Source organism: Enhydra lutris, unplaced genomic scaffold, assembly GCF_002288905.1.
Source record: "Enhydra lutris kenyoni isolate GAN:26980312 unplaced genomic scaffold, ASM228890v2 scaffoldscaffold21, whole genome shotgun sequence".
In the NCBI taxonomy this organism is placed as follows: Eukaryota; Metazoa; Chordata; class Mammalia; order Carnivora; family Mustelidae; genus Enhydra; species Enhydra lutris.
Genome location: NW_019154105.1, coordinates 34,145,027 through 34,165,760, shown reverse-complemented (window position 1 = coordinate 34,165,760; position 20,734 = coordinate 34,145,027). Strand labels below are relative to the sequence as shown.

The 20,734-nt window shown below is 39.5% G+C and overlaps 1 protein-coding gene across 7 annotated transcripts in view; it reads left to right on the top strand.

Annotated features, from left to right (window-relative positions):
• Positions 1–20,734, top strand: part of LOC111149208 (LIM and calponin homology domains 1) — a 103,630-nt gene that overhangs the window by 62,214 nt on the left and 20,682 nt on the right. For 6 of the 7 annotated variants that reach the window (XM_022506151.1, XM_022506157.1, XM_022506154.1 and 3 more), the window contains 5 exons: positions 6,224–6,314; positions 7,550–7,713; positions 11,896–12,001; positions 16,217–16,257; positions 18,572–18,652. In XM_022506151.1, the coding sequence (XP_022361859.1) occupies positions 6,224–6,314; positions 7,550–7,713; positions 11,896–12,001; positions 16,217–16,257; positions 18,572–18,652 (483 nt within the window). Of the gene's footprint in view, positions 1–6,223; positions 6,315–7,549; positions 7,714–11,895; positions 12,002–16,216; positions 16,258–18,568; positions 18,653–20,734 lie in introns of all 7 variants that reach the window. The other variant, XM_022506155.1, reaches the window with a different exon arrangement.

Here is a 20,734-nt window from a genome sequence, read left to right as displayed (position 1 = left end):
AATGGAAATGCTCCATTAGTCATTAGTCATACATTAGTAAAATCTTACTGGAATGTGATGAGCTTGTAAAATAAACCTTAGCGAGTAGTGCGGGAGGATTTTGTCTCCTTTGCATTATAAATTACGTCTAAAGGACTTCATGAATTATTCCCTTCATTCCAAGTGGCACATTTTCCCCATTTGAATGTATCTAAATCAGTATGTATCTTACAGTCAACAGTGTATCATATTTAACAGATAGTGTTTTCTTTCTTTGTAGTACCTAAAATAATACGACTTAGAATTGATGGCATCTGAGATCTAGTATCTAAAATAATACAACTTAGAATTGATGGCATCTGAGATCTAATAAACTATACTCATTTCTTTGTTCAATTTTGAAGTGGGGAGGCTTTGGCCTGGTGTCTGTAGTTTTTTAACTTTGTTTCTTGTAATTGGAAACCCTACGGTTCTCAAAAACATTGTTCGTCAATATTTAAATCCGCGAATTTGTTTTCCAACCTCAGATAGTTTTCTATAATCTAATCAGTTTGGGGAACAACCTAAAAGATCAGTATTTCTGATATGATTTTATATATGGACATCATAAAACAAAAATACTACCACGTATTAATATTTCTCTGTGTGTGATGGGGGATTTGTTAAATTATAAAATCTGACTTATTCTTTTGTAATGCTAGGCTGGTTGGTCTTCCAATGCTGCTGTTATGTCATTCCTGTGACAGTGCAAACACACACACAACAGGTACATATAACATATATAATAAAAGACACTTTGGTCTTTTTAATTATTTCCACGCATAGAAGTCTCTTTTAAAGGGATTCAACTCAGGCTTGTTAATATATTTAAAGTTACAAAATCTGTCAAGTAATATAAATATGTTGCTTGTTTCCTGCCTAGTGTTTTAAAAGTATCTTTTAATTTAATATTATGTTCTTCCAGAGTTGATACATGGTATAGAAAATGCCCATCTAATTATGAGGAGTTTGAAATCACCCCATCCTCCAAAAGAAAAAACACAATTTTTGCCACTAGATGCTATTGTAAATATTTTAGAAGCTTGGAAGGCTTGTTGCCCAAAGTTTCCTTGTGCTTTTTTTTAAGCTTGGAAAATTTGCAAACAATTTTTTTTTTTTAACAGCGATTCCCCCCCCACCCAGTTTTGTTATTGTGGTAAAATACACATAACATAAAATTTACTATCTTAAGCATTTTCATGTGTACACTTGAGTGGTATTAAGGACATTCGTAATGTGTAACCATCACCCCCATCCATCTCCAGAACTCTTTTCATCTTGCAAAACCAAAACTCTACCCATTAAACAATAACTCCCCACAATCTCCTCCCCCCAGACCCTAACAACAGCCATTCTCCTTTTTTTCCTTTCATCTTTCCCCCCATTCCCCACCCTGTGGTAACTGCCACTCTACTCTCTATTACTACAAGTTCGGCTTTTTTAATTTTAATTTTTTAGATTCCACATATAACTGAGATCATGCAATATTTGTCTTTCTGTGTCCAGCTTATTTCACTTAGTCTAATGTTCTCCAGATTCATCCATGTTGCAAATGGCAGTATTTCCTTCTTTTTTATGACTCAGTAATATTCCATGGTGTCTGTGTCTCTGTGTCTGTGTTTAAATAGGTAAGAGATAGGTATTTATTTGTATATAGATAAAATTATACATACACCAATGATATATTTGTATATAATATTAATATTTATATATCATCGCATCTACTTATGTATTTCATTATGCATATAATGTAATATTGATATATCACATTTTCTTTGTCCATTCATCCATCAACTTTTAGGTTGTTTCCATATCTTGGCTATTGTGAATAATGTTTTGATGAACATGGGAGTACAGATAGCTCTTTGTGATACTGATTTCATTTTCTCCAGATATATACCCAGAAGTGAAATTGCTAGATCATATGATAGTTCTATTTATAATTTTTTTTTATTTTTAATTCTTTAAGGATCCTCCACACCGTTTTCCACAATGGCTATACCAACTTACATTCCACCATCAATATACAAGAATTCACTTTTCTCCACATCCTTGACAAAACTTGTGACCTTTGACTTTTTAGTAATAGCCATCCCTAACAGCTGTGAGGTGATACCTCATTGTGGTTTTGATTTCCCTGATAATTAATGATGTTGAGCATCTTTTCAAATACCTGTTTAATTATTTTTAATTGTCTTATTTGCCTTTTTCTTTTTTTTGGCTGTGGGAGTATGAGTGTCTTATATATTTTGGATATTAATTCCTCATTGGATGTATGATTTGTAAATACTTTTCTCACTCTATAGATTACCCTTTCATTCTTTTAACTGTTTCCTCTGCTGTGAAAAAACTTTTTAGCTTGTTTGCTTTTGCTTTTGTTGCCTGTGCTTTTAGTGTCATATACAAAAAATCATTGCCAAGACCAAGGCCAAAGAGCGTTTCCTCTGCCTTCTTCTAGGAGTTTTGCAGTTTTAAGTCTTTATCCCACTTAGACATTAATTTTTGTATATGGTGTAAGGTAAGAATTAAATTTCATTCTTCCATATGTAGAGACCCAGTTTTCCCAACACTATTTATGAAAGAAATCCTTTACCCATTTTGTGTCCTTGGTGCCCTTGTCAAAAATTAGTTGACCGTGAAAGTGTGGGTTGATTTCTGGGCTCTCTATTCTATTCCATTGATCTGTGCGCCTGTTTTTATGACAGTACAATACTGTTTTGAATAATGCCATTGGAATTTTGATAGGGGTTAATTACATTGAATCTGTGGATTGCTTTGGGTAGTATGGACATTTTCACAATATTAATTCTTCCAATCCATGAACACAAGCTATCTTTCTATTTCCTTGCGTCGTCTTCAATTCCTTCATCAATGTTTTCGTTTTTAGTATACAGATATCTCACCTTGGTTAAATTTATTTCTACAATGCTATTGTAAATGGGATCATTTTCTTCTTTTTTGTATCGTTTATATTGATTTCGTATCCTGAAACTTTGCTGAATTCATTTATTAGTTTTAACAGTTTTTTGGTGGAATCTTTAGTACTTTCTGTATATAGGAGCATGTCCTCTGCAAACAAGTAATTTTGCTTCACCCTTTCCTATTTGGATGCCTTTTATTTCTTTTTCTTGCCTAATTGCTCTGGCTAGGACTTCCAGTACTATGTTGAATAAAGGTGGAGAGAGTAGGCACCCTATCTTGTTCCTGATTCTAGAGGAAAGGCTTTGAGCTTTCCGCCAGTCAGTACAATGTTAGTTATGAGCATGTCAGATATGGCCTTTATTATGTTTAGGTGCATTCTTCTATCCCTAATTTGTTAAGAGCTTTTATCATGAAAAGAGGTTAAATTTTGTCAGATGCTTTTTCTGCATCTATTGAGATGAGCTCATGATTTTTATCCTTCATTTTATTAATATGGCATATCACATTTTTTAAAAGATTTTATTTATTTATTTGACAGAGATCACAGTAGGTGATCACAGGCAGAGAGAGAGGGGGAGGCAGGCTCCCCGCTGAGCAGAGAACCCGATGCAGGGCTCGATCCCAGGACCCTGGGATCATGACCCGAGCCGAAGGCAGAGGCTTTAGCCCACTGAGCCACCCAGGCGCCCCTGGGGTATCACATTTTTTATTTGCATATGTTGAACCATTCTTGCATTTTTTCATTTTTTTAACATCTTAATTTAATTTTATTTTTTTCAGTGTTTCAAGATTCATTGCTTATGCACCACACTCAGTGCTCCATGCAATATGTGCCCTCCTTAATACCCACCACCAGGCTCACCCATCCCTCAACCCCCTTCCCCTCCAAAACCCTCAGTTTGTTTCTCAGAGTCCACAATCTCTCATGCTTCATCTCCCCCTCCAATTTCTCCCAATTCACTTTTCCTTTCTTTCTCCTAATGTCCTCTGTGTTATTCCTTATGCTCCACAAGCATAAAATTTCTTTGTATTTACAGAATTTGATATCAGTTTCCACCAATGCGTTAACTAGAAAGAGTTTTCATTTTGGTTAATTGAAACACAGATTTTGATTTATGAGTAAAATACATGAACTTTTAAGACACCAATAAATTCATAGCTTTTTGAGAACCTGTGGGGATATTTTATAACGTATTTAATAATGCCTTTGCTGAAACGAATTTTAATATTTATCTTAAAACTATAATTCAACTTTAGCCCTTTATAATTAAGACACTATTACTAAAAAAAAGCATAGTAGTCATTAATTTGTTCTCTTTGGTTGTTTAAGTATATTCTAGCCAGTATTTTATCACCCTTTCCATTACTTTTATCAAGTGACTACTATAATATTAGTGGGAGAATCTTGGGATAACTTTGGAATCAATTGGCTCCCAACTAAAGATAAGGTAAAATTACATTGATTTTGTTTTCTGAGTCAGAAAGCAGTGCATTATCGGGGAACATTTGGAATACAGAAAAAATATTTATAAAGAAGTAGTCCTCCAAAATTTAAGCACATTAAAAACAATCACTATTAACATGTTAGTATATTTCCTGTATTTTATAGACATTTTTATATATGTATTAGCAGGTATATTTGTGTATAAACATAGCATATACAAAGTCTTACATATATAGACATCAACCTGGATATACAGTTTACATTTTTTTACTTAACATTAGATAGTAAGTATTTTCGCATATCACTTATTGTTTAATACCATGATGCAGTTAATGACTGCGTAATATTTCCTTCTGTAGATATACTATAATTCATTCAACCATTCTCCAATTGTTGGACATTCAGGTTGTTCCAAATTTTTTTTAATGTTATAAATTTAATGAAGTGTAAAACAGAAAAATGGAAGTACTTCTGAAAGAGAGGAACACAGGCATAAAAGTGATGAGCTGAGGTATTATTGAAAGAGATGACTATCATGGTGATGTGCCAAGTGGATTAAATAGCAAGATCCAAATCAGAGAGACCCCTAGTGGAAGAACATGGAAGTCAAGGGTCAACTCAGGCCCTAGCTTATAGGAACAGAAAGGAAGAGATGGATACAAAAACTACTGGGACGACTGGGTGGCTCAGTCATTAAGTGTCTGCCTGGGCTCAAGTCATGATCCCAGCATCCTGGGATCGAGCCCCACATCAGGCTCCCTGCTTGGTGGGAAACCTGCTTCTCCCTCTCCCACTTTGCCTGCTTGTGTTCCCTCTCACTGTGTCTCTCTTTGTCAAATAAGTAAAATAAAATAAAAACTATTATGTTAGGACCAGGACTTGGCAAATGATAAGCACTCATGAGATATGAGTCAGGAAACTCTTCAGAGTTTAATTTGTACACTGGGGAGAATTAACTTCATAAATAGTCTACGGCCATACCACCCTGAACGCGCCCGATCTCGTCTGATCTCGGAAGCTAAGCAGGGTCGGGCCTGGTTAGTACCTGGATGGGAGAATTAACTTCATAAATAGTAATTGCGAGATTTAGAGGAGGGGCTTATTTGAAAGTAACTTTTAGCATGTTTACCATGACACCAATGTCATGGTAGACTGAAGCTTCGATGGACACTTGGGCTGGAGATGAAAGTACAATTCATAAATGGGTAGAGAATGTAATGATGAATGCGTGAGAATAATTGATACATTTGAGGATCATTCAGCACAGGTGATGGAAAATAGTTGAAGTTTAGTAGAGAGAGAGAGAGAGAATGAGAAATCAGGCAATAGAGTTCTTGAGAGCCCAGAGAGAAAGCAAACATCAAGAATGAAATCCACAGTGCCAGGAGTCAGAGACATCAGTGCTGAAGACAAGCTACTGAAAGGTTAATTGTAACCTTGATTTTTTTTTTTTAAACTGGTGATATGACCCTAAGCCAACTCCAAAGGCATTTGGGCGCAAGTTGGTGGTCACTATGATTTTGAAAATTCAGTGGTGATGGGAGAGGAAGAGTGGGATGTGTATCTGAGGCAGTCAGAGGAGGTTGGGAGGCAGTGGGTTCATGTGACCTCACGTGACCCCTCTTCTCCTTCACAGACTAGCTCCTTCCAGCCAATCCAGCTTCCCACCGGAAGGCTACCTAGGAAATGGAAAAAGTATGAATTCATATAGGCACCTTACTTCATTGGCCTAAAAATTACTATTGAGAAAGAAAGAAAGAAAGAAAGAAATCTTTTACCTTTTAGAACTTTCAAAGAGATAATTTATTCAAAAGGGGAAAAAAATCTTTGTTTTTTCAGGCAACCACTGAGGAAACTGAACAGAACAGTCAAGAGGATGTAAATGATGGCGAAAAACCACAGAAAGGAAATACGGAACTTGCCCCATCAGGTTTGTTCCCTGACAAACTGGTTTTAAGGTAGATCATGGTAACTGTTAAGATACAATGGGAACAGTCAAGAATTTCTCCCACGGAGCCATAGAAAGATAGTAAATCAAGGCTCTGTAACTGGTGTGATTGTGCTGCCACCTAGAGGCTTCCTGGGGAAATCCATGACCATGTCATTTATTTTCCTGCGGAAACAGGAGCCCATCCTTTTGGCTACTGTGGTATTTTTTGTTTTTTTGAAAGTATTTCTCTGTCATCAAAAAGGTTATATTTCCCCCAAATAAATGATGCTGAAAACTGAGGGTCCTATTTTAACACACAGAACATCATCAGATAATAAAGATATAAATCAAAAATATATCATAAAATAGACGCTAAAATGAAAAAGCTGGTGAATAGTTTAAAAGAATTAAGTAATGCCCCCCATCTGGACAGTGAGTATGAATAGAGACCCACTGTTCCCTAAAGTAATATTTCTCAGTGCTTTTAACAGATTTCTTCTCTTGGCAAGCCTAAAACGCTCTTACTTTCTTCCAAATACCAAATTATTTTAAAATAATTTAAAATAATTTTTTTAATTTTAAATTTTTATTTTAAAATAATTTTTTAAATTTTTAAAATAAATTAAATTTTAAAATAAATTTTTAAACAAATTAAATGGCATTACTAAAAATTTTAGCACATGCTTTTTCAAACTAGAGTGCACCTCCACATTTTGATACATGCTCTCACTCTAGACTATACCTAATTCTTCCTTTTATATATTAGAGAACACTTGATTTTCATTGCATTATACGTGCCCCACGATCCTTATCACATTCCAATTATGAAAATGTACTGTTTAAAAGGAGCATTGAAATATGAAAGAAAGACTCGGGCTGCCACTCAGCCCTTTGGACAGAAACTGTCTTTCAATGTTCTCCTACTCAACCCACCTACTGTAATATTTTGTCAACATTTTGTTGATTCTGTGACTCTTATTAAGAATTTAAATTTCCCCTAGTGGGGCCCCTTGATGTGTTTTGTGTTGTGTGATTTCTTTTTTTCATGTCTTGAAAGATCCTAGAAAATTCTGGCATCTCAGGCTCTTTACCACCACTCATCGCACTGCAGTCCACCTTCTTACGGCCGAGGGCAGGATACGTGCTCAGTGGACTTCGTGGCATGGCAGGAAAAATGGTCCCTTACATGGTTCTGTTTTTCTTCTTAATGTTTCTGAACATAACTCCATTTTCAGAGCCACAGCATTTTACGACAACCGTGACCCGATCCAGCCCAACCGTGCCCTTTGTGGAGTTTTCCTCCAGTGCCCAGCTGAAGAACGATGCACCAGAAGAAAAAGACCAAAAGAAAGTGGAAGATGAGATGAGTGGAAAGGTGGAGTTGGTGCTGTCACAAAAGGTAAAGTACACGGTGGTCTAAAGCAGTTAAATCCAGGGGGCCTCGGTGGCTCAGTGGGTTGAAGCCTCTGCCTTCAGCTCAGGTCATGATCTCAGGGTCCTGGGATTGAGCCCTGCATCGGGCTCTCTGCTCGGCAGGGAGCCTGCTTCCTCCTCTCTCTGCCTGCCTCTCTGCCTACTTGTGATCTGTCTCTGTCAAAGAAATAAATAAAATCTTAAAAAAAAAAATAAAGCAGTTAAATCCAAAGTCAGTGTGGCTTCACGAGGTAGCTGGTTTATGATGTGAGCGGATGTAAGTGGTGCTTGTTCATAATGAAGATTTAGTTTCTCTCCAAACCTGTGCCTGTCTTCAATCTGTATTTTTTTTTCCTGAATACAAATATACTATGTGTCCCTTATAAAACAATGCAAATGCATATAGAGAGATGTATGCATCAGGTCCTATGCATACATCATAGACCGTCATAGACCAGAAGTCTATTTCTCACAGCTCTGGAGGCTGGAAGTCCAAAGTCAAGGTGTCTGGTGAGAATCCACTTCCTGGTTCATGGATCTCTGTCTTGCGGTGGCCTTACTTGGTGGGTGGGGTGAGGGAGGTCTCTTGAGTCTCTTATAAGTGCATGAATCACCTATGAAAGGTACCATGTCCTCCTACCACCATCTCGAGGGTTAGGGTTTCAGCATACGAATTTTGGGAGGCTACTGACAGTCCGTAGCTATACATTTTTGTAACTTATAGTAATGTGGATACAAATGTAACAACTCTATCAAATAATATATGTAAACATATAAAAAATAATATATAAATTTTAAAAAAATAGAAATAGAGCAACAGAGAGAAAAAGTCACTGAAACCTACCTCTATGAGTAACCATTGATGTACACTGATATGTATGTATCCATTCAATATCTTTTAAATTTTATTTTAAATAATTTTTTAATTATGCAGGATTATATATATTTAAAGAAAAATGGAATATAAGTTCTAAAGCTTTGCGGTTAGGTGTTAGTTTCCTGTGCATGAAGTTGCTTATTTGCAGCTTACGAAACATTCTCTTTCCAATATTTACCTGTTTTATAACAATGGTGCTTCTGATGCCTCCGGACCTACATAACAAGGAAACTAGAAAATTATTATTCTGATATAATGAGTTTTAATGTCTTGTTTTTATTAAATTTCTTCCTTGCTTGGAGTCTCATCTCATTCGTATTAATTTGTTTTTTTTTTTTTTTCAGGCACAGTCTAAAAGTCTTCATCTTTTATGCCAGTCGCTCTCAACCTTGGTTGCCTTTTAGAATTTAGAAACACCAAGCATGCTGCATAGCAAATAAATCAGAATCACTGGGGGCGGGGGGATCCCAGGCATCTGTATTTTTCAAAGGCCCCCCCCCCCGGTGATTCTGGTAGGCCACCAAGGTGGAGAACCATGGACTGGCACACTGGCTTACTCTATGTGGTACTATTCCAACATTAAAAATTCACCCTAAGTTGGGCTGTCACTTTAGAGTAAAAAACTGACCCTGTCTATATAGTTCCAGTTCATCTATCATTTACTTGGTCAGTATTGACTGTGCACTTACTAGGAGCCCGGCACCATACCAGATGCTTGATGTTCAACAGTGAACATCAAGCTGACCTTAAGGAGCTGACCGTGCTCTTGTCCTTGTAGAGCCTTGAGAATGCCTATTGCTATAATGCCCTTGGGGAATTTCAGACTCTAGTTATTCCCCACTTTTATACATACAGGATGAAAGAATGGTCTAGATGTCTGAAAGGAGGAACTAAACTGTAGGAAGACATTGGGGACAGGCAGGATTTCCCACCTTTGGAGATTTGTGCGTTATCCACATTACACTTGTAAACATTATTTATGTATCATTCTTCCAAATGGACTCCCCCCCCCACTTAAATCTAAACTGAAAGGAAAACTGTATCATTGCTAGAGAGTATTTTTTTTTTTTTTATGAAACAAAGTAAACACAATAACTAAAGAGTATTCATCTGGGTATCTCATCTGTGTGGTCTGTCTTTGGGCCACCAGTGTCATGTCTACCATACTATGGAAAAAGTTGTTTTCAGGGATTCTTCACTTTGTGTGTGTATGGACCTTTTGGCATTTGGTAAATAGCATTCTAAAGATAGGATCTTTAAAGCATAAAATACCCAAGATTACCATGTTTTCCTTAGTATCCAGTGATATTAAATATATACCCCCTACATTCTCTTCTGTGGACTGCAGTTAAGCATCTCTGCTAGTTGGTTGGCAAGTGAACTAATGGTCTTGGAATCCAGTACTTTTCTTATACCAAATGAATCCCTGCCCTCTCTTTTCCCTACTGTGGAGTTAGCTCTTAGAAAAAGAGAGAAAAAGGTGATCACTATTGCAACAGATTGTGTTTTCCGACTTCACTTGTGAGTGTTCCCTTTATCAGACAAAGTGCCCACGCTCACAGGCTGACCTTTTTTTTTTTTTTTAAAGATTTTATTTATTTATTTGACAGACAGAGATCACAAGTAGGCAGAGAGGCAGGCAGAGAGAGAGAAAGGAGGAAGCAGGCTCCCTGCTGAGCAGAGAGCCCGATGTGGGGCTCGATCCCAAGATTCTGGGATCATGACCCGAGCCGAATGCAGAGGCTTTAACCCACTGAGCCACCCAGGCGCCCCTCACAGGCTGACCTTTTTACATAATGGTGATTTTTGAGTATTTCAGCTATTAACATTCATTTACAACTGAGCATTACCGAAACTTTTTTTGCCAGACTCAACGAAGGAGGAAATAGTATGGGGTTAAAATTTGGAGGTTGTCAACTTTAGTAAATCTAAGCTTTAGCTTTTTTTTTTTTAAAGATTTTATTTATTAATTTGACAGACCACAAGTAGGCAGAGAGGCAGGCAGAGAGAGAGGGGGAGGCAGGCCCCCTGCTGAGCAGAGAGCTCGATGTGGGGCTCAATCCCAGGACCCTGGGATCATGACCTGAGCTGAAGGCACAGGTGTTAACCCACTGAGCCACCCAGGCACCCCCTAAGCCTTAGCTTTTGCTTCATGTTTAACATTGAAGTTCATTTGGCCATCTGGTTGACCTCTGTAATGTGCAATGAAGCGATTAACTCTGTTTTCTTCAGGATTCCATTAGGGTTGAATGTATTATTCATAAAGAAAAATAAAATTTTACCAAGAAGAAATTATAGACATTAAATCATCCTGAGAACCAAATCACAGATCAGCTTATGATGAAACAAGCACTCTACAGCTTCAATTGCCTTGTTGACTATCAAATTAGTCTATTGGGAGCAGAGCCACCAGCCAGAGTGAATCTGAGAAATCCCTGTAAGCAGCTGAAAAGACATAAACTGATACAACCAGGCCCCTCCTTCAGATCTTTGCTCAGAATCTACTGACTTATTTTAGATATCAGTTTAGTAATCTGGAATCAGTTGATTGGAAGCAACGAATCAGAAGTAGGGTACTTTTACCAAAGGCCAGACTGGGGGAAACAAAATAAAACTAAACAGCAATTAAAAAAAAATCTATTTCTACAAAGCAAACATAAGAATTTTTAAAGCCTGTAATTTTGGAACCATTTACCATAAGGAAAAGTGGTCTAACATGCCTCAAAAATCTCGTAATGGCATCATTGCTATGACACTAGTTGATAACAGTTATTTAAATGATACTTCTTTGTTTTTAATGTGCTTCATATAAGTTTGTGGGAGGGCTCTGTAGTGTCTTGAGAATAATGGCCATTAGAAAGTGATATTATTTTAATATTCAGCACTTACATAGTAAGATTTTTTTTCTTTCTTTTTTGTGGAACATCTCACTGCCTAACACTACAAAATACTGTATTATGTAGTATCAGGAAGAGAATATGTGATTGATCAATCAGAAAATGAGACAGAGTGACATACAATCCCAATGATGGAATAGTATCTTCTGGGTTTGGAGAACAGTGATCATCATATTTTTATGCTCCAGTTTGATTTCTCTGAAAAAAATCTGCCTCTATATTAACGTAGAAAGCACAAAGGGGTTTTGTGGAAAGGGTGAACATTTCCATTTAAAAGTCAAATGTTTGGTTTACTGACTTCTGTAATAGCCATGAGTCCTTAAATTTTATTTCACCTGTGCATTTTTTAATGGACAATATTTTTAACTTTTCTGCCTGTTTGCCCGTGATCCAGGTGGCAAAGCCAAAATCACCAGAACCAGAAGCAACCCTGACGTATCCATTTCTGGACAAAATGTCTGAAACCAACCAATTACACTTGCCAAATCTCTATTCTCAAGGTAAAAAAAAAAGAAATGTTTTATTTAAGCGCTACATGTTCTGCTGGGCTCATCTATAGTAAAATAGTCTTTATTTTATTTTATTTTATTTGTTTAATTTAAATTCAAGAACTAACATATAGTATATTACTAGTTTCAGAGGTAGAATGTGGAATTTAAGACAAAATTCGTATGTGGAATTTAAGACACAAAACAGCGGATTGTAGGGAAAAGGAGGGAAAAATAAGACAAAATTAGAGAAGGAGACAAACCAACTGAAGTATCCTTTATTTTAAAGGAAGATTATTTCCTTTATGTTAACATCCCATTAGCTGTGGTGCTTGCAAGAGGCCATGGTGGCTGAATTAAGTCACTTCAGAATGGAAATCGGGGGTTGCACTCTATGTTTGGCCCAGCCAGGAACCCAGTGGCCAAAAGCATTTTGTCAGCAGAACACCATAGGCACTACAGGGCCTCTGTAAGTGTTTGATACCTTAAAATAATTTTATTGACTCCAAACTGTCAAAAAAAAAATTACAAACTAAAAAAATAACTTCAATAAAAAGTATATCATCCTAATATTTTATCAACTTCATTAATTGTTAATTATCCCATCTTTATAAAATAGTCATTGAATCTGACGATTTGACTTTTTAGAAGAAAATCAGATTTTATTACCTCTTAATAATTCCTGGGTATGTATGATGATTACTGAGAAATCATTCACAGTCGTAGATTAAATATGTTCCACAAATTCCCCAGGAACCCCTTAGGCCATGTATAGGTTGTGAATGCAACCCTTTACTCTTTAAAAGTCCTACTCGAATACCTTTATCCTTATGAGACACTCAGGTGCCCACAAACACCAGAAAGAAAGGGGGTCGGGGAGTGTCCCGAGAATTCCATGATTATTCTTCAAAACAGATAGACCACTAGGGCTTCCTGGTCTGAGTTCTCTCTCCAGATATGAAAATGGCTAGAGTTGAGGCAAGAACTGTGAGGTTTTTGTTTGTCTTTTTTTAATGTACTCTTTCCAGCACATTTTATAGATCTATCAGTTCAGGCAAAGAGAAGATGGTACAGGGTCATTGTGGCTGGGGATTTATTTTACTTTCCTTTTTTCAAGGATGGGCAGCCATTTTGGGGCCGCCATTGGCAGAATCCGGGTTGACTTCCATTAGCTTTAGTTGAATGCTGGGAGAGAAGGTGTGCTCTACTTGAGTAATAGGAAGTCCTTGGGAGGGAATTAATTAGTACATACACTGATGATCATTTGTTTCTAATTGTGGGAACAAGTTCAATAATGTCTTCAAAGCATTTATTTTAAATTTGTCAGCCCTACTGTCCTGAAGGGAATTGACAAAAATGAAATCTCATAACTGGGTCAGCAATTGACCATATTTAGATAGAGTTTAATCCTGCCCCATTTCTCCCACTTTTTAATTGTGTGGATAAGTAACACAAAGAGGAAGTAGGTATTTTAAGCCATCTTAATTAGTTTTGTTGTCTCACACATTTTGCCACCCCGTTACATTTTGATTTTATAAAATGTGCTGTCAACGAAGGGACTTTCCATTGTGCATTAGCAAAGTGGAGTGACACTTTGTGGTAGCCCTAGAGTGTCTCGAAGTTTAGTCTTCAGGAGAGAATTATATTTGGCGTGCACCTGTTCTGTGCTCTCGTCTGGTTCGGGGAAGCCGGAAGGACAGCTGCAGTTTCTGGAGACAGAATGCCCAGGTTTGAATTCTTGCCTGTGTGGTTCTTAGCCATGTGATCCTCCCCACCAAGTTGTCCTAATCTCTGATCATCCCCTGTGAACTATCGAAGGGAGATCACAGAACTACCAACCTCATAGGGGTCTTGGAAGAATTAAATGGGATCAACCAAGAAGAGCGTTTAGCTCCACACCTGACCCAGAATCAGCACTAATAATACAATCTGGTAGTCTCAGAGGAGTAGCAGTAGGAGTAGAGTTACGGAGCCAGACGCCAGGCCATAAGAGGCTATTCTCAAATGCTTTTCTTAGAACAAGGGTGTATGTTGCAGAGATATGGCTCTAAGCGGTCATTTGCAAATAGGAGTGTGGTCCAGAGTTCCTTGCAGGGCTGGTTGACACACAGGTCTCTGGGCTCCGCTCCTCCAGTGTCTGGGGAGGTCTGGATGGGGGCCAGAGGATTTACATTTGCAATGTAAACTTGAAAGACATAATTTGTCTTTAATTAGGAGAGGAGGAGGGAAGTATAGGACTTTTCCCAGATATACAAATTCCATGGGAATGGAAGGTCCAGGGTTCCGGGTACGGAATGAATGAGTCATGGGAATGGTCATGAAAGGCACAGCGCAGGAAAGAGTCACTGGTGTTGCGCTCACGCTGTGTGGTGACAGATGGCAGCCACACTCGTGGTGTGTGTCCGTGCTACAACGTACTGCACAGAGTTGTCGAGTCGCTATGTTATGCACCTGAAACGAATGTAACCTTGTATGCCAACTGTACTTGAACTGGAAGAGGTCCATGGACCTTTAAGTGACTAGTCTGTGGTCACACATCAAGTCCAAAGAAGCTGTAGGTTGGGATCAGGAATCCTGGAGCCATACCTGATATTCTCTCCTCTAGATAATGGCATCTCCTCCATGTTTATAAACATGTCTGTTTATAGACTGATTATACCAGCTACCAAAGATCTGGTGGGGAGCCTGTATATTTCACAGATTTCCCTTAAACACACACAACACACATACACACGTAGTCTTTAAATATTCTGAAAACATTCATAAAATACATTTGAAGGTGACAGTTTTCCTTTTCTTCACTGTCTCCCAACAGTTCAAAGATATATTGGTGTTTATGGAAAGTATGTGCTCACTCTAAAAACCGCTGTCTTTATCCACCCTGAGAATGACATCCAAGTGCACAGAACCCAGTTTAGGGATGCAAATGCTTACTGTGAACTTGTGTCTGTCCAATGCCGCTGAGTTGCAGATCAACTGTAACTCAGTTGATGCATCCAATAATCATAGAACTCATCTCCGCTGTCTTTTATACTTTCCTGTTATTCTCCAAAAGCAATGTAAACTGTGCATTTCGCCCTTGCGGAACATGTTATCCTGTCATTTGAGATTTAACATGTTAACAGTTCCACCATTAAGTATGAACCTATAAAATAGCGCCTAACACCAAGGGAGACAAGCCACAGCTTGAACTGTTCCGTGTCTGCTGGCTCTTGCCCATGTCTTCGGGTTTCGAACATGTTTTATTGAGATGTATTGTACTTTCAGATTCACTCCTTCTCAATTCTTCTGTCAACTACCGCCAGACCTCCTTTAGTCCTTGGGAGTCTGGTTCCGCTCGGTCCTCACCACTGTTCTCACGGTTTTCTGTTTGTTCTGTTCTGCCATCTGATCTAGAGTCCCCTGGCCCTGCCAGCATCCCGCTGAGAGTTCAGAACTCTTGGCGACGTTCCCAGTTTTTCTCCCAGTCAGGTAAAATGCGTCCTGGGGAGCTGTATTTCCTCTGTGCAGAAATCCATGTTGGGGGCAGCCAATAATGTCTGGTATTTTTCATTTCTGATTGCAGAAAAACAATGCTTACTTCTGACACACAGTTAGCAAAGAGCTCGTTCTCTGATAACCACTCCGCTTCTACTAAAATTGGAAGGAAATTCATAGAAATTTTTGAAGGAAATTTGTAGAATTTTTCTTTGATGCTAAAAATCTAAGGAAATAATATTCATCTCTTTTTTAAAAAAAATAGGCATTCAAAATCATTTTTTGTCCTCTTCTCTTTTTAAAGAAAGGTTAGAAGCATTTACCAGGAATTGGTAATGGTTCTCTTGTTAACTGTGTCCCTCTCTTTACTTCCTGGATGATGTCTGGCCTCTCTCTGTGTGATAATTCTCCATGTCAGACAGTGAGGGAACCGGGATAGCAAGTGGGAAGGGAATGCAGGGGGCATTAAACACCACCACCTACAGTTTTTGCTTCCTATAGTCTAGTCTCTGGTGCTAATTGATGTGCTCAATCATACTACACTCATCATAACTCCTTTCGGTGATGGGTACAGATTGCTTCAAGGGTCTGCTTTATTATGATTTTCTAATGCTCTTGGCTTACAAAAAAAAAAAAATATGATCTCAGGCTGACATAGGAACCACATTCCACTCAGAGGACCAAAGAAAAATACTGTTAGAAGCTGCTCACGTTGTGATCTTTTTTCTTTCTTTTTTTCTGTCTGTGCAGTGGATTCTCCAGGCAGTGAAAAGTCACCTGTAACTACACCTGTAAGTAGCTTATCTTAAAGAATAAGATGATGCATTGAGTGTGATTTTAATTTATAAAGTATTTGATTTGCTGAAAGCGGGTCCAATCAAAAACAGGCTCAAAGTGATTATAAAGAATAATTAAAAGGCATGTGTAATGCTGTCGGGTGAAATTTGAAGAAGGACACAGATTATCATTAGGCAGAGTTGTGATCATGCTTAGAAACAAAACGGTAAGTGAGTCGGGAAAGTAAAATCTAATGAAGGTGACAATCGGAATTAGTATTAAAACATGCAACTTATCGAGGTGTTCAAAATCATTTTTTTTAATTGAGGACAATGCTTGTACATGGTGTAGTGTTGGCTCTGTAACTCTCTGGAAGACCCAGGCTGTCACTCCCTCTCACCTACTGTCTCCCACCACACTCAGTTGTAAGCTCCACAACGCGGGGACCCTCGGCCAGCTGGTATCCCTCCCTGGCCCCTAGTAGGTCCTCAGCAAGTAGTCACCAAAGGAAGGAACACGATCGCTTTTCTTTCTTTTGTGTATCACAAAGTATCTTCCTCTTGGTCTTCCCCTGCAAATGCTCACTGTTTTTCTTTTAAACAAATATTCCCTATTTTCTTCTGCGCTGCCTAGTGAAATCTGAAAATTAAATAATTCCTAGTTGTCGCTCTTGTTTTCCTCCTGGACTCCCTATGGCTTTATTCACGTGATCATATCCTTTTTCCCAATAAGACAAAGAAGGGCCATGCCCTTGAGAGAGGTTCTGAACATTGAAAGTGCTTCCAAGTTTTAGGAAAATGCCAAGTGGAGCCAACCTCTAACACCATTAAGTCCAGATTTCTTATCTGGAATCCCATTTGGATGACATTTTATGGTCATCCAAGGAAACTTGGGAAGTTTTGAATTATATACAATTAAATAGCTTTTCTCCCACATAACATGTCAGAGCCTTTAGTCTGCTCATGTGCAGTATGAATCCCAAGAGTGGCGTATAGTAAATACATTTCCCTACCCTGTTGGCCCACCTTGCCTTGACTTTTTGTGGATATCACCCTAACTGCAGGCACCATGGCAAGAGCATCAATGCGGTGTGTGTAAATACCTTTTCATATGTGTAAATACATTAAAGTTATCACTCTTTATATTGTTCTAAATCGAGCACCGCCCATGGTCTGGCCTGAGTTCTCAGCCTGGAGACACTTCCCTGGGCCAGCCCAGCCTTCGGGCATCCAGATGGTAGCATCGATCTGTTGCGGGCAGGGCAGGGCCGAAGGTGAGCTGGCCCAGGTATCTTGGGCAGTAACTAGACCCATCTAAGCCTTGGCCAGGACTGGCCCTGTCTAGCTTCTCAGGCAGCCCAGGTAGATAGGTTCTGCCTGCTCCCCATCCTGCCCCAGACCCCCCCCTCTTCCCCCAAAGACCCTCCCCTTCCCCCAAAACCCCCCCCCCCTCATCTTGCTGCTTCTCTCAGGATTCCCAGGGAGGCAGTTCTAAGTGCCTCCCCAAACCACGCCCATCAGAACAGAGGGAAGAGAAGCAGCACAGTTACTGGGGAATGTGGTTTGCCTTGGTGGGGAGAGGCCAAGTTCAAACACCGCAGCCCCCACCCCTTTAGGAGGTTTCCCAGAGACCAGCTGTGATTTCTCTCCCCGGCTCTGCTTCCTGTATTCTGTTTTGTGGGGGCGCACTTTGGTTCATGCCTCCTTCTCTCATTATTCCTGTTAACTCACTTGGTGCCAAACTCACAAAGACCTTTTTACAAAAAACAAAAACAAAAACAAAAAAACCTTTGGGTTTGAATGAGGGCAGAGATTCCCTCGTTCCTGGATCACAGGTGATGCTGGTGAGCATTGGCCCTTGAACTAACCTGATGGAGAAACACAGTAGCGGTATGAAAGCTTAGTCCTATAGTGCAGCAAACATCGCTTCTCACAAAAGTCCGCTCTGCTGAAAGCCGCGTCCCCATGTGCTGGGACCAGGATCCCTATGCAGAACGAGGGTCTCAGGCTCAGAAGCGTGAATAGGTTTAAGAAATTGCTTCTGAAAGAAAGGGAAACCAAAGCCTTCCCCTGCCAGGGGCTAATTACGCCCATGTTTTCATTAGCTCCAAAAAGGGTCACAGCATCATACGGGCCTCTTGGAAGTCAACCAAGGAGAGATGAAGATGAAAAAGTAGTTTTCGTTGACAAAGAGGGTCATTCAGTATGTTAAGGGCTTCTGCTTCCGCTTGTCTGTCTAGTGCCGGTCTGTAAGCTGATTGTGTCCCTTGCCCCAGCCTGGCCTTGAGGACATGGCTTAGCTCTGATCACAGTTTTATTTTCTAAGCAGTTTAAGTTCTGGGCATGGGACCCAGAAGAGGAGCGCCGGCGACAGGAAAAATGGCAACAGGAGCAGGAACGTTTGCTTCAGGTAGGACTGGGGTCACTGCTTTGTTGTTGTTGTTGTTGTTGTTTTCTATTAGATGCTGCTCCTTTAATTACTGTTGTATTAGATAAATTTTTAGCACAGGAAGTGCATGGAATTAGATGCTTCTCAGGAGCTAGTGAGTCTAAGTTCATTTTGTGCCCGTGCAACAAAGTGTCCTGTGTCTAGTTCCCCTTGCTGGAGGTTGCACTGATGAACACAGTGAAAAAAAAAGCACGTGATGGGATGAGCGCTGGGCGTTATACGCAACTGATGAATTACTGAACTCCAGATTGGAAACTAGTGATGTACTATATGTTGACTAATTGGATTCATCTAAAAATAAAAAGTAAATTTTAAAAAAAGAAAAAAAAGCATTTTACTAAAAAAAAAAAAAAAAAGATCCTAGGGGTCACCTGGCTGGCTCAGTCGGTAGAGCATGTGACTCTTGATCTTGGGGTCGTGAGTTTGAGCCCCACGCTGGGTGTAGAGATTACTTAGAAATAAAATCTTCAGGGGCGCCTGCCTGGGTGGCTCAGTCGGTTAAGCATCTGCCATCAGGTCATGATCCCGGGGTCCTGGGATGGAGCCCCACATTGGGCTCCCTGCTTCTCCTTCTCCTTCTCCCACTCCCTCTCCCCCTCACCCCCCCACCACACACACTCATGGCCTCTATCTCTCTCTCTCAAATAAATAAAAATCTTAAAAAATTAATAAAATCCTAAAAAAAAAAAATCCAAGTATTAGGGGCCAACAAGTCCATTCGTCACCTCCTTAGTTGCCAGTCAAATTCCAGTCCAAGTGGGGTAGGGACGAATTACCAAAAAGCTATTTGATAGCATACATGTGAAATAAAATTTGGCCTGGGTCTTGTTCCTTAAGTAGAAATACTTGCTCCACTCCTTGAGTAAAGGCTGATAAATTTTAATTCTAGGAAGGTTCTGGGAGTAAATGTATCAGCTGCTACTTGTTTCAAGCCAGTTTTATAGAGTAATAGTGTTTCAGAAAATAACCTAGCAACCCTAGAAACTAACCGGAGTACCTGGGTGTGCCAAGAACTGGCATATTTGTTGGTACCTGACGTATCCTGTCCAGTTCAGTCCTCATAAAACTCTTCAAAGTATGTCTTGTTAGTCCCATTTTGCAACTGAAGAAACTAAGCTTCAAAGAAGTTAACTTAATTGCTCAAGGTCACACAGCGAACAGGTAGTTGTTGAGCCTGGTTTCAAGTCCAAGTCTGTAGGACTTTAAAAGTCACGTTCTCTCTGCTGTATTCCCAATAGTACTGATTTTACTAAAAGATCATAAAGGGGGGCGCTTGGGTGGCTCAGTGGGTTAAAGCCTCTGCCTTCAGCTCAGGTCATGATCCCAGGGTCCTGAGATCAAGCCCCACATCAGGCTCCCTGCTCAGGGGGGAGCCTGCTTCCCACTCTCCCACTCCCTGTGCTTGTGTTCCCTCTCTCGCTGTGTCTCTCTCTGTCAAATAAATAAATATTTAAAAAAAAAAAAGATCATAAAGGAAAAAAATGTTAAATCTCATTAATTTTGATGACTTTACACTGATGTGTTTTACCTTTTTTTCCCCCCCTTATCTTTTTGCTCTGACCTCTTGGCTTAGTTCCCAGGGACTGGGAGCACTGCAGTGGGGAGGGTTTGAGGTAACTAATTGTCATGGGGCTTTAGGTCTGCCAGTTAAGCTTAATTAACGCTTTTCCCAGTTGCCAAGGGATAAATACCAACCAGATTCAGCAAAGTCCCAGGGCTGTTGGGACTTCGGGTCCACTGGGAGACCCCACATCAGCCCTGGCCATCTGCTAGTCCCTTGAAAACCAGATGCCTATTCCCCAACTACATGGTCAGAGTCAGAAAGTCCACAGAGTAAGAAGACAAACATGGTGGTGGTTTATACCCTGAAAGGTGACCTTAGTTACTGATGGAGACAAATTGTTACCCAGTGTGACACTGCAGGGTTGTGGGCTTTGGGACAAGGCATTTGTGTGAGTGTGTTGGTGTGTGCAGGGGTCTGTATTGGGTATGCATGTATGTACGCTGGTGTGTGCAAATGTGTGTGCACGCATGTGTACCGAG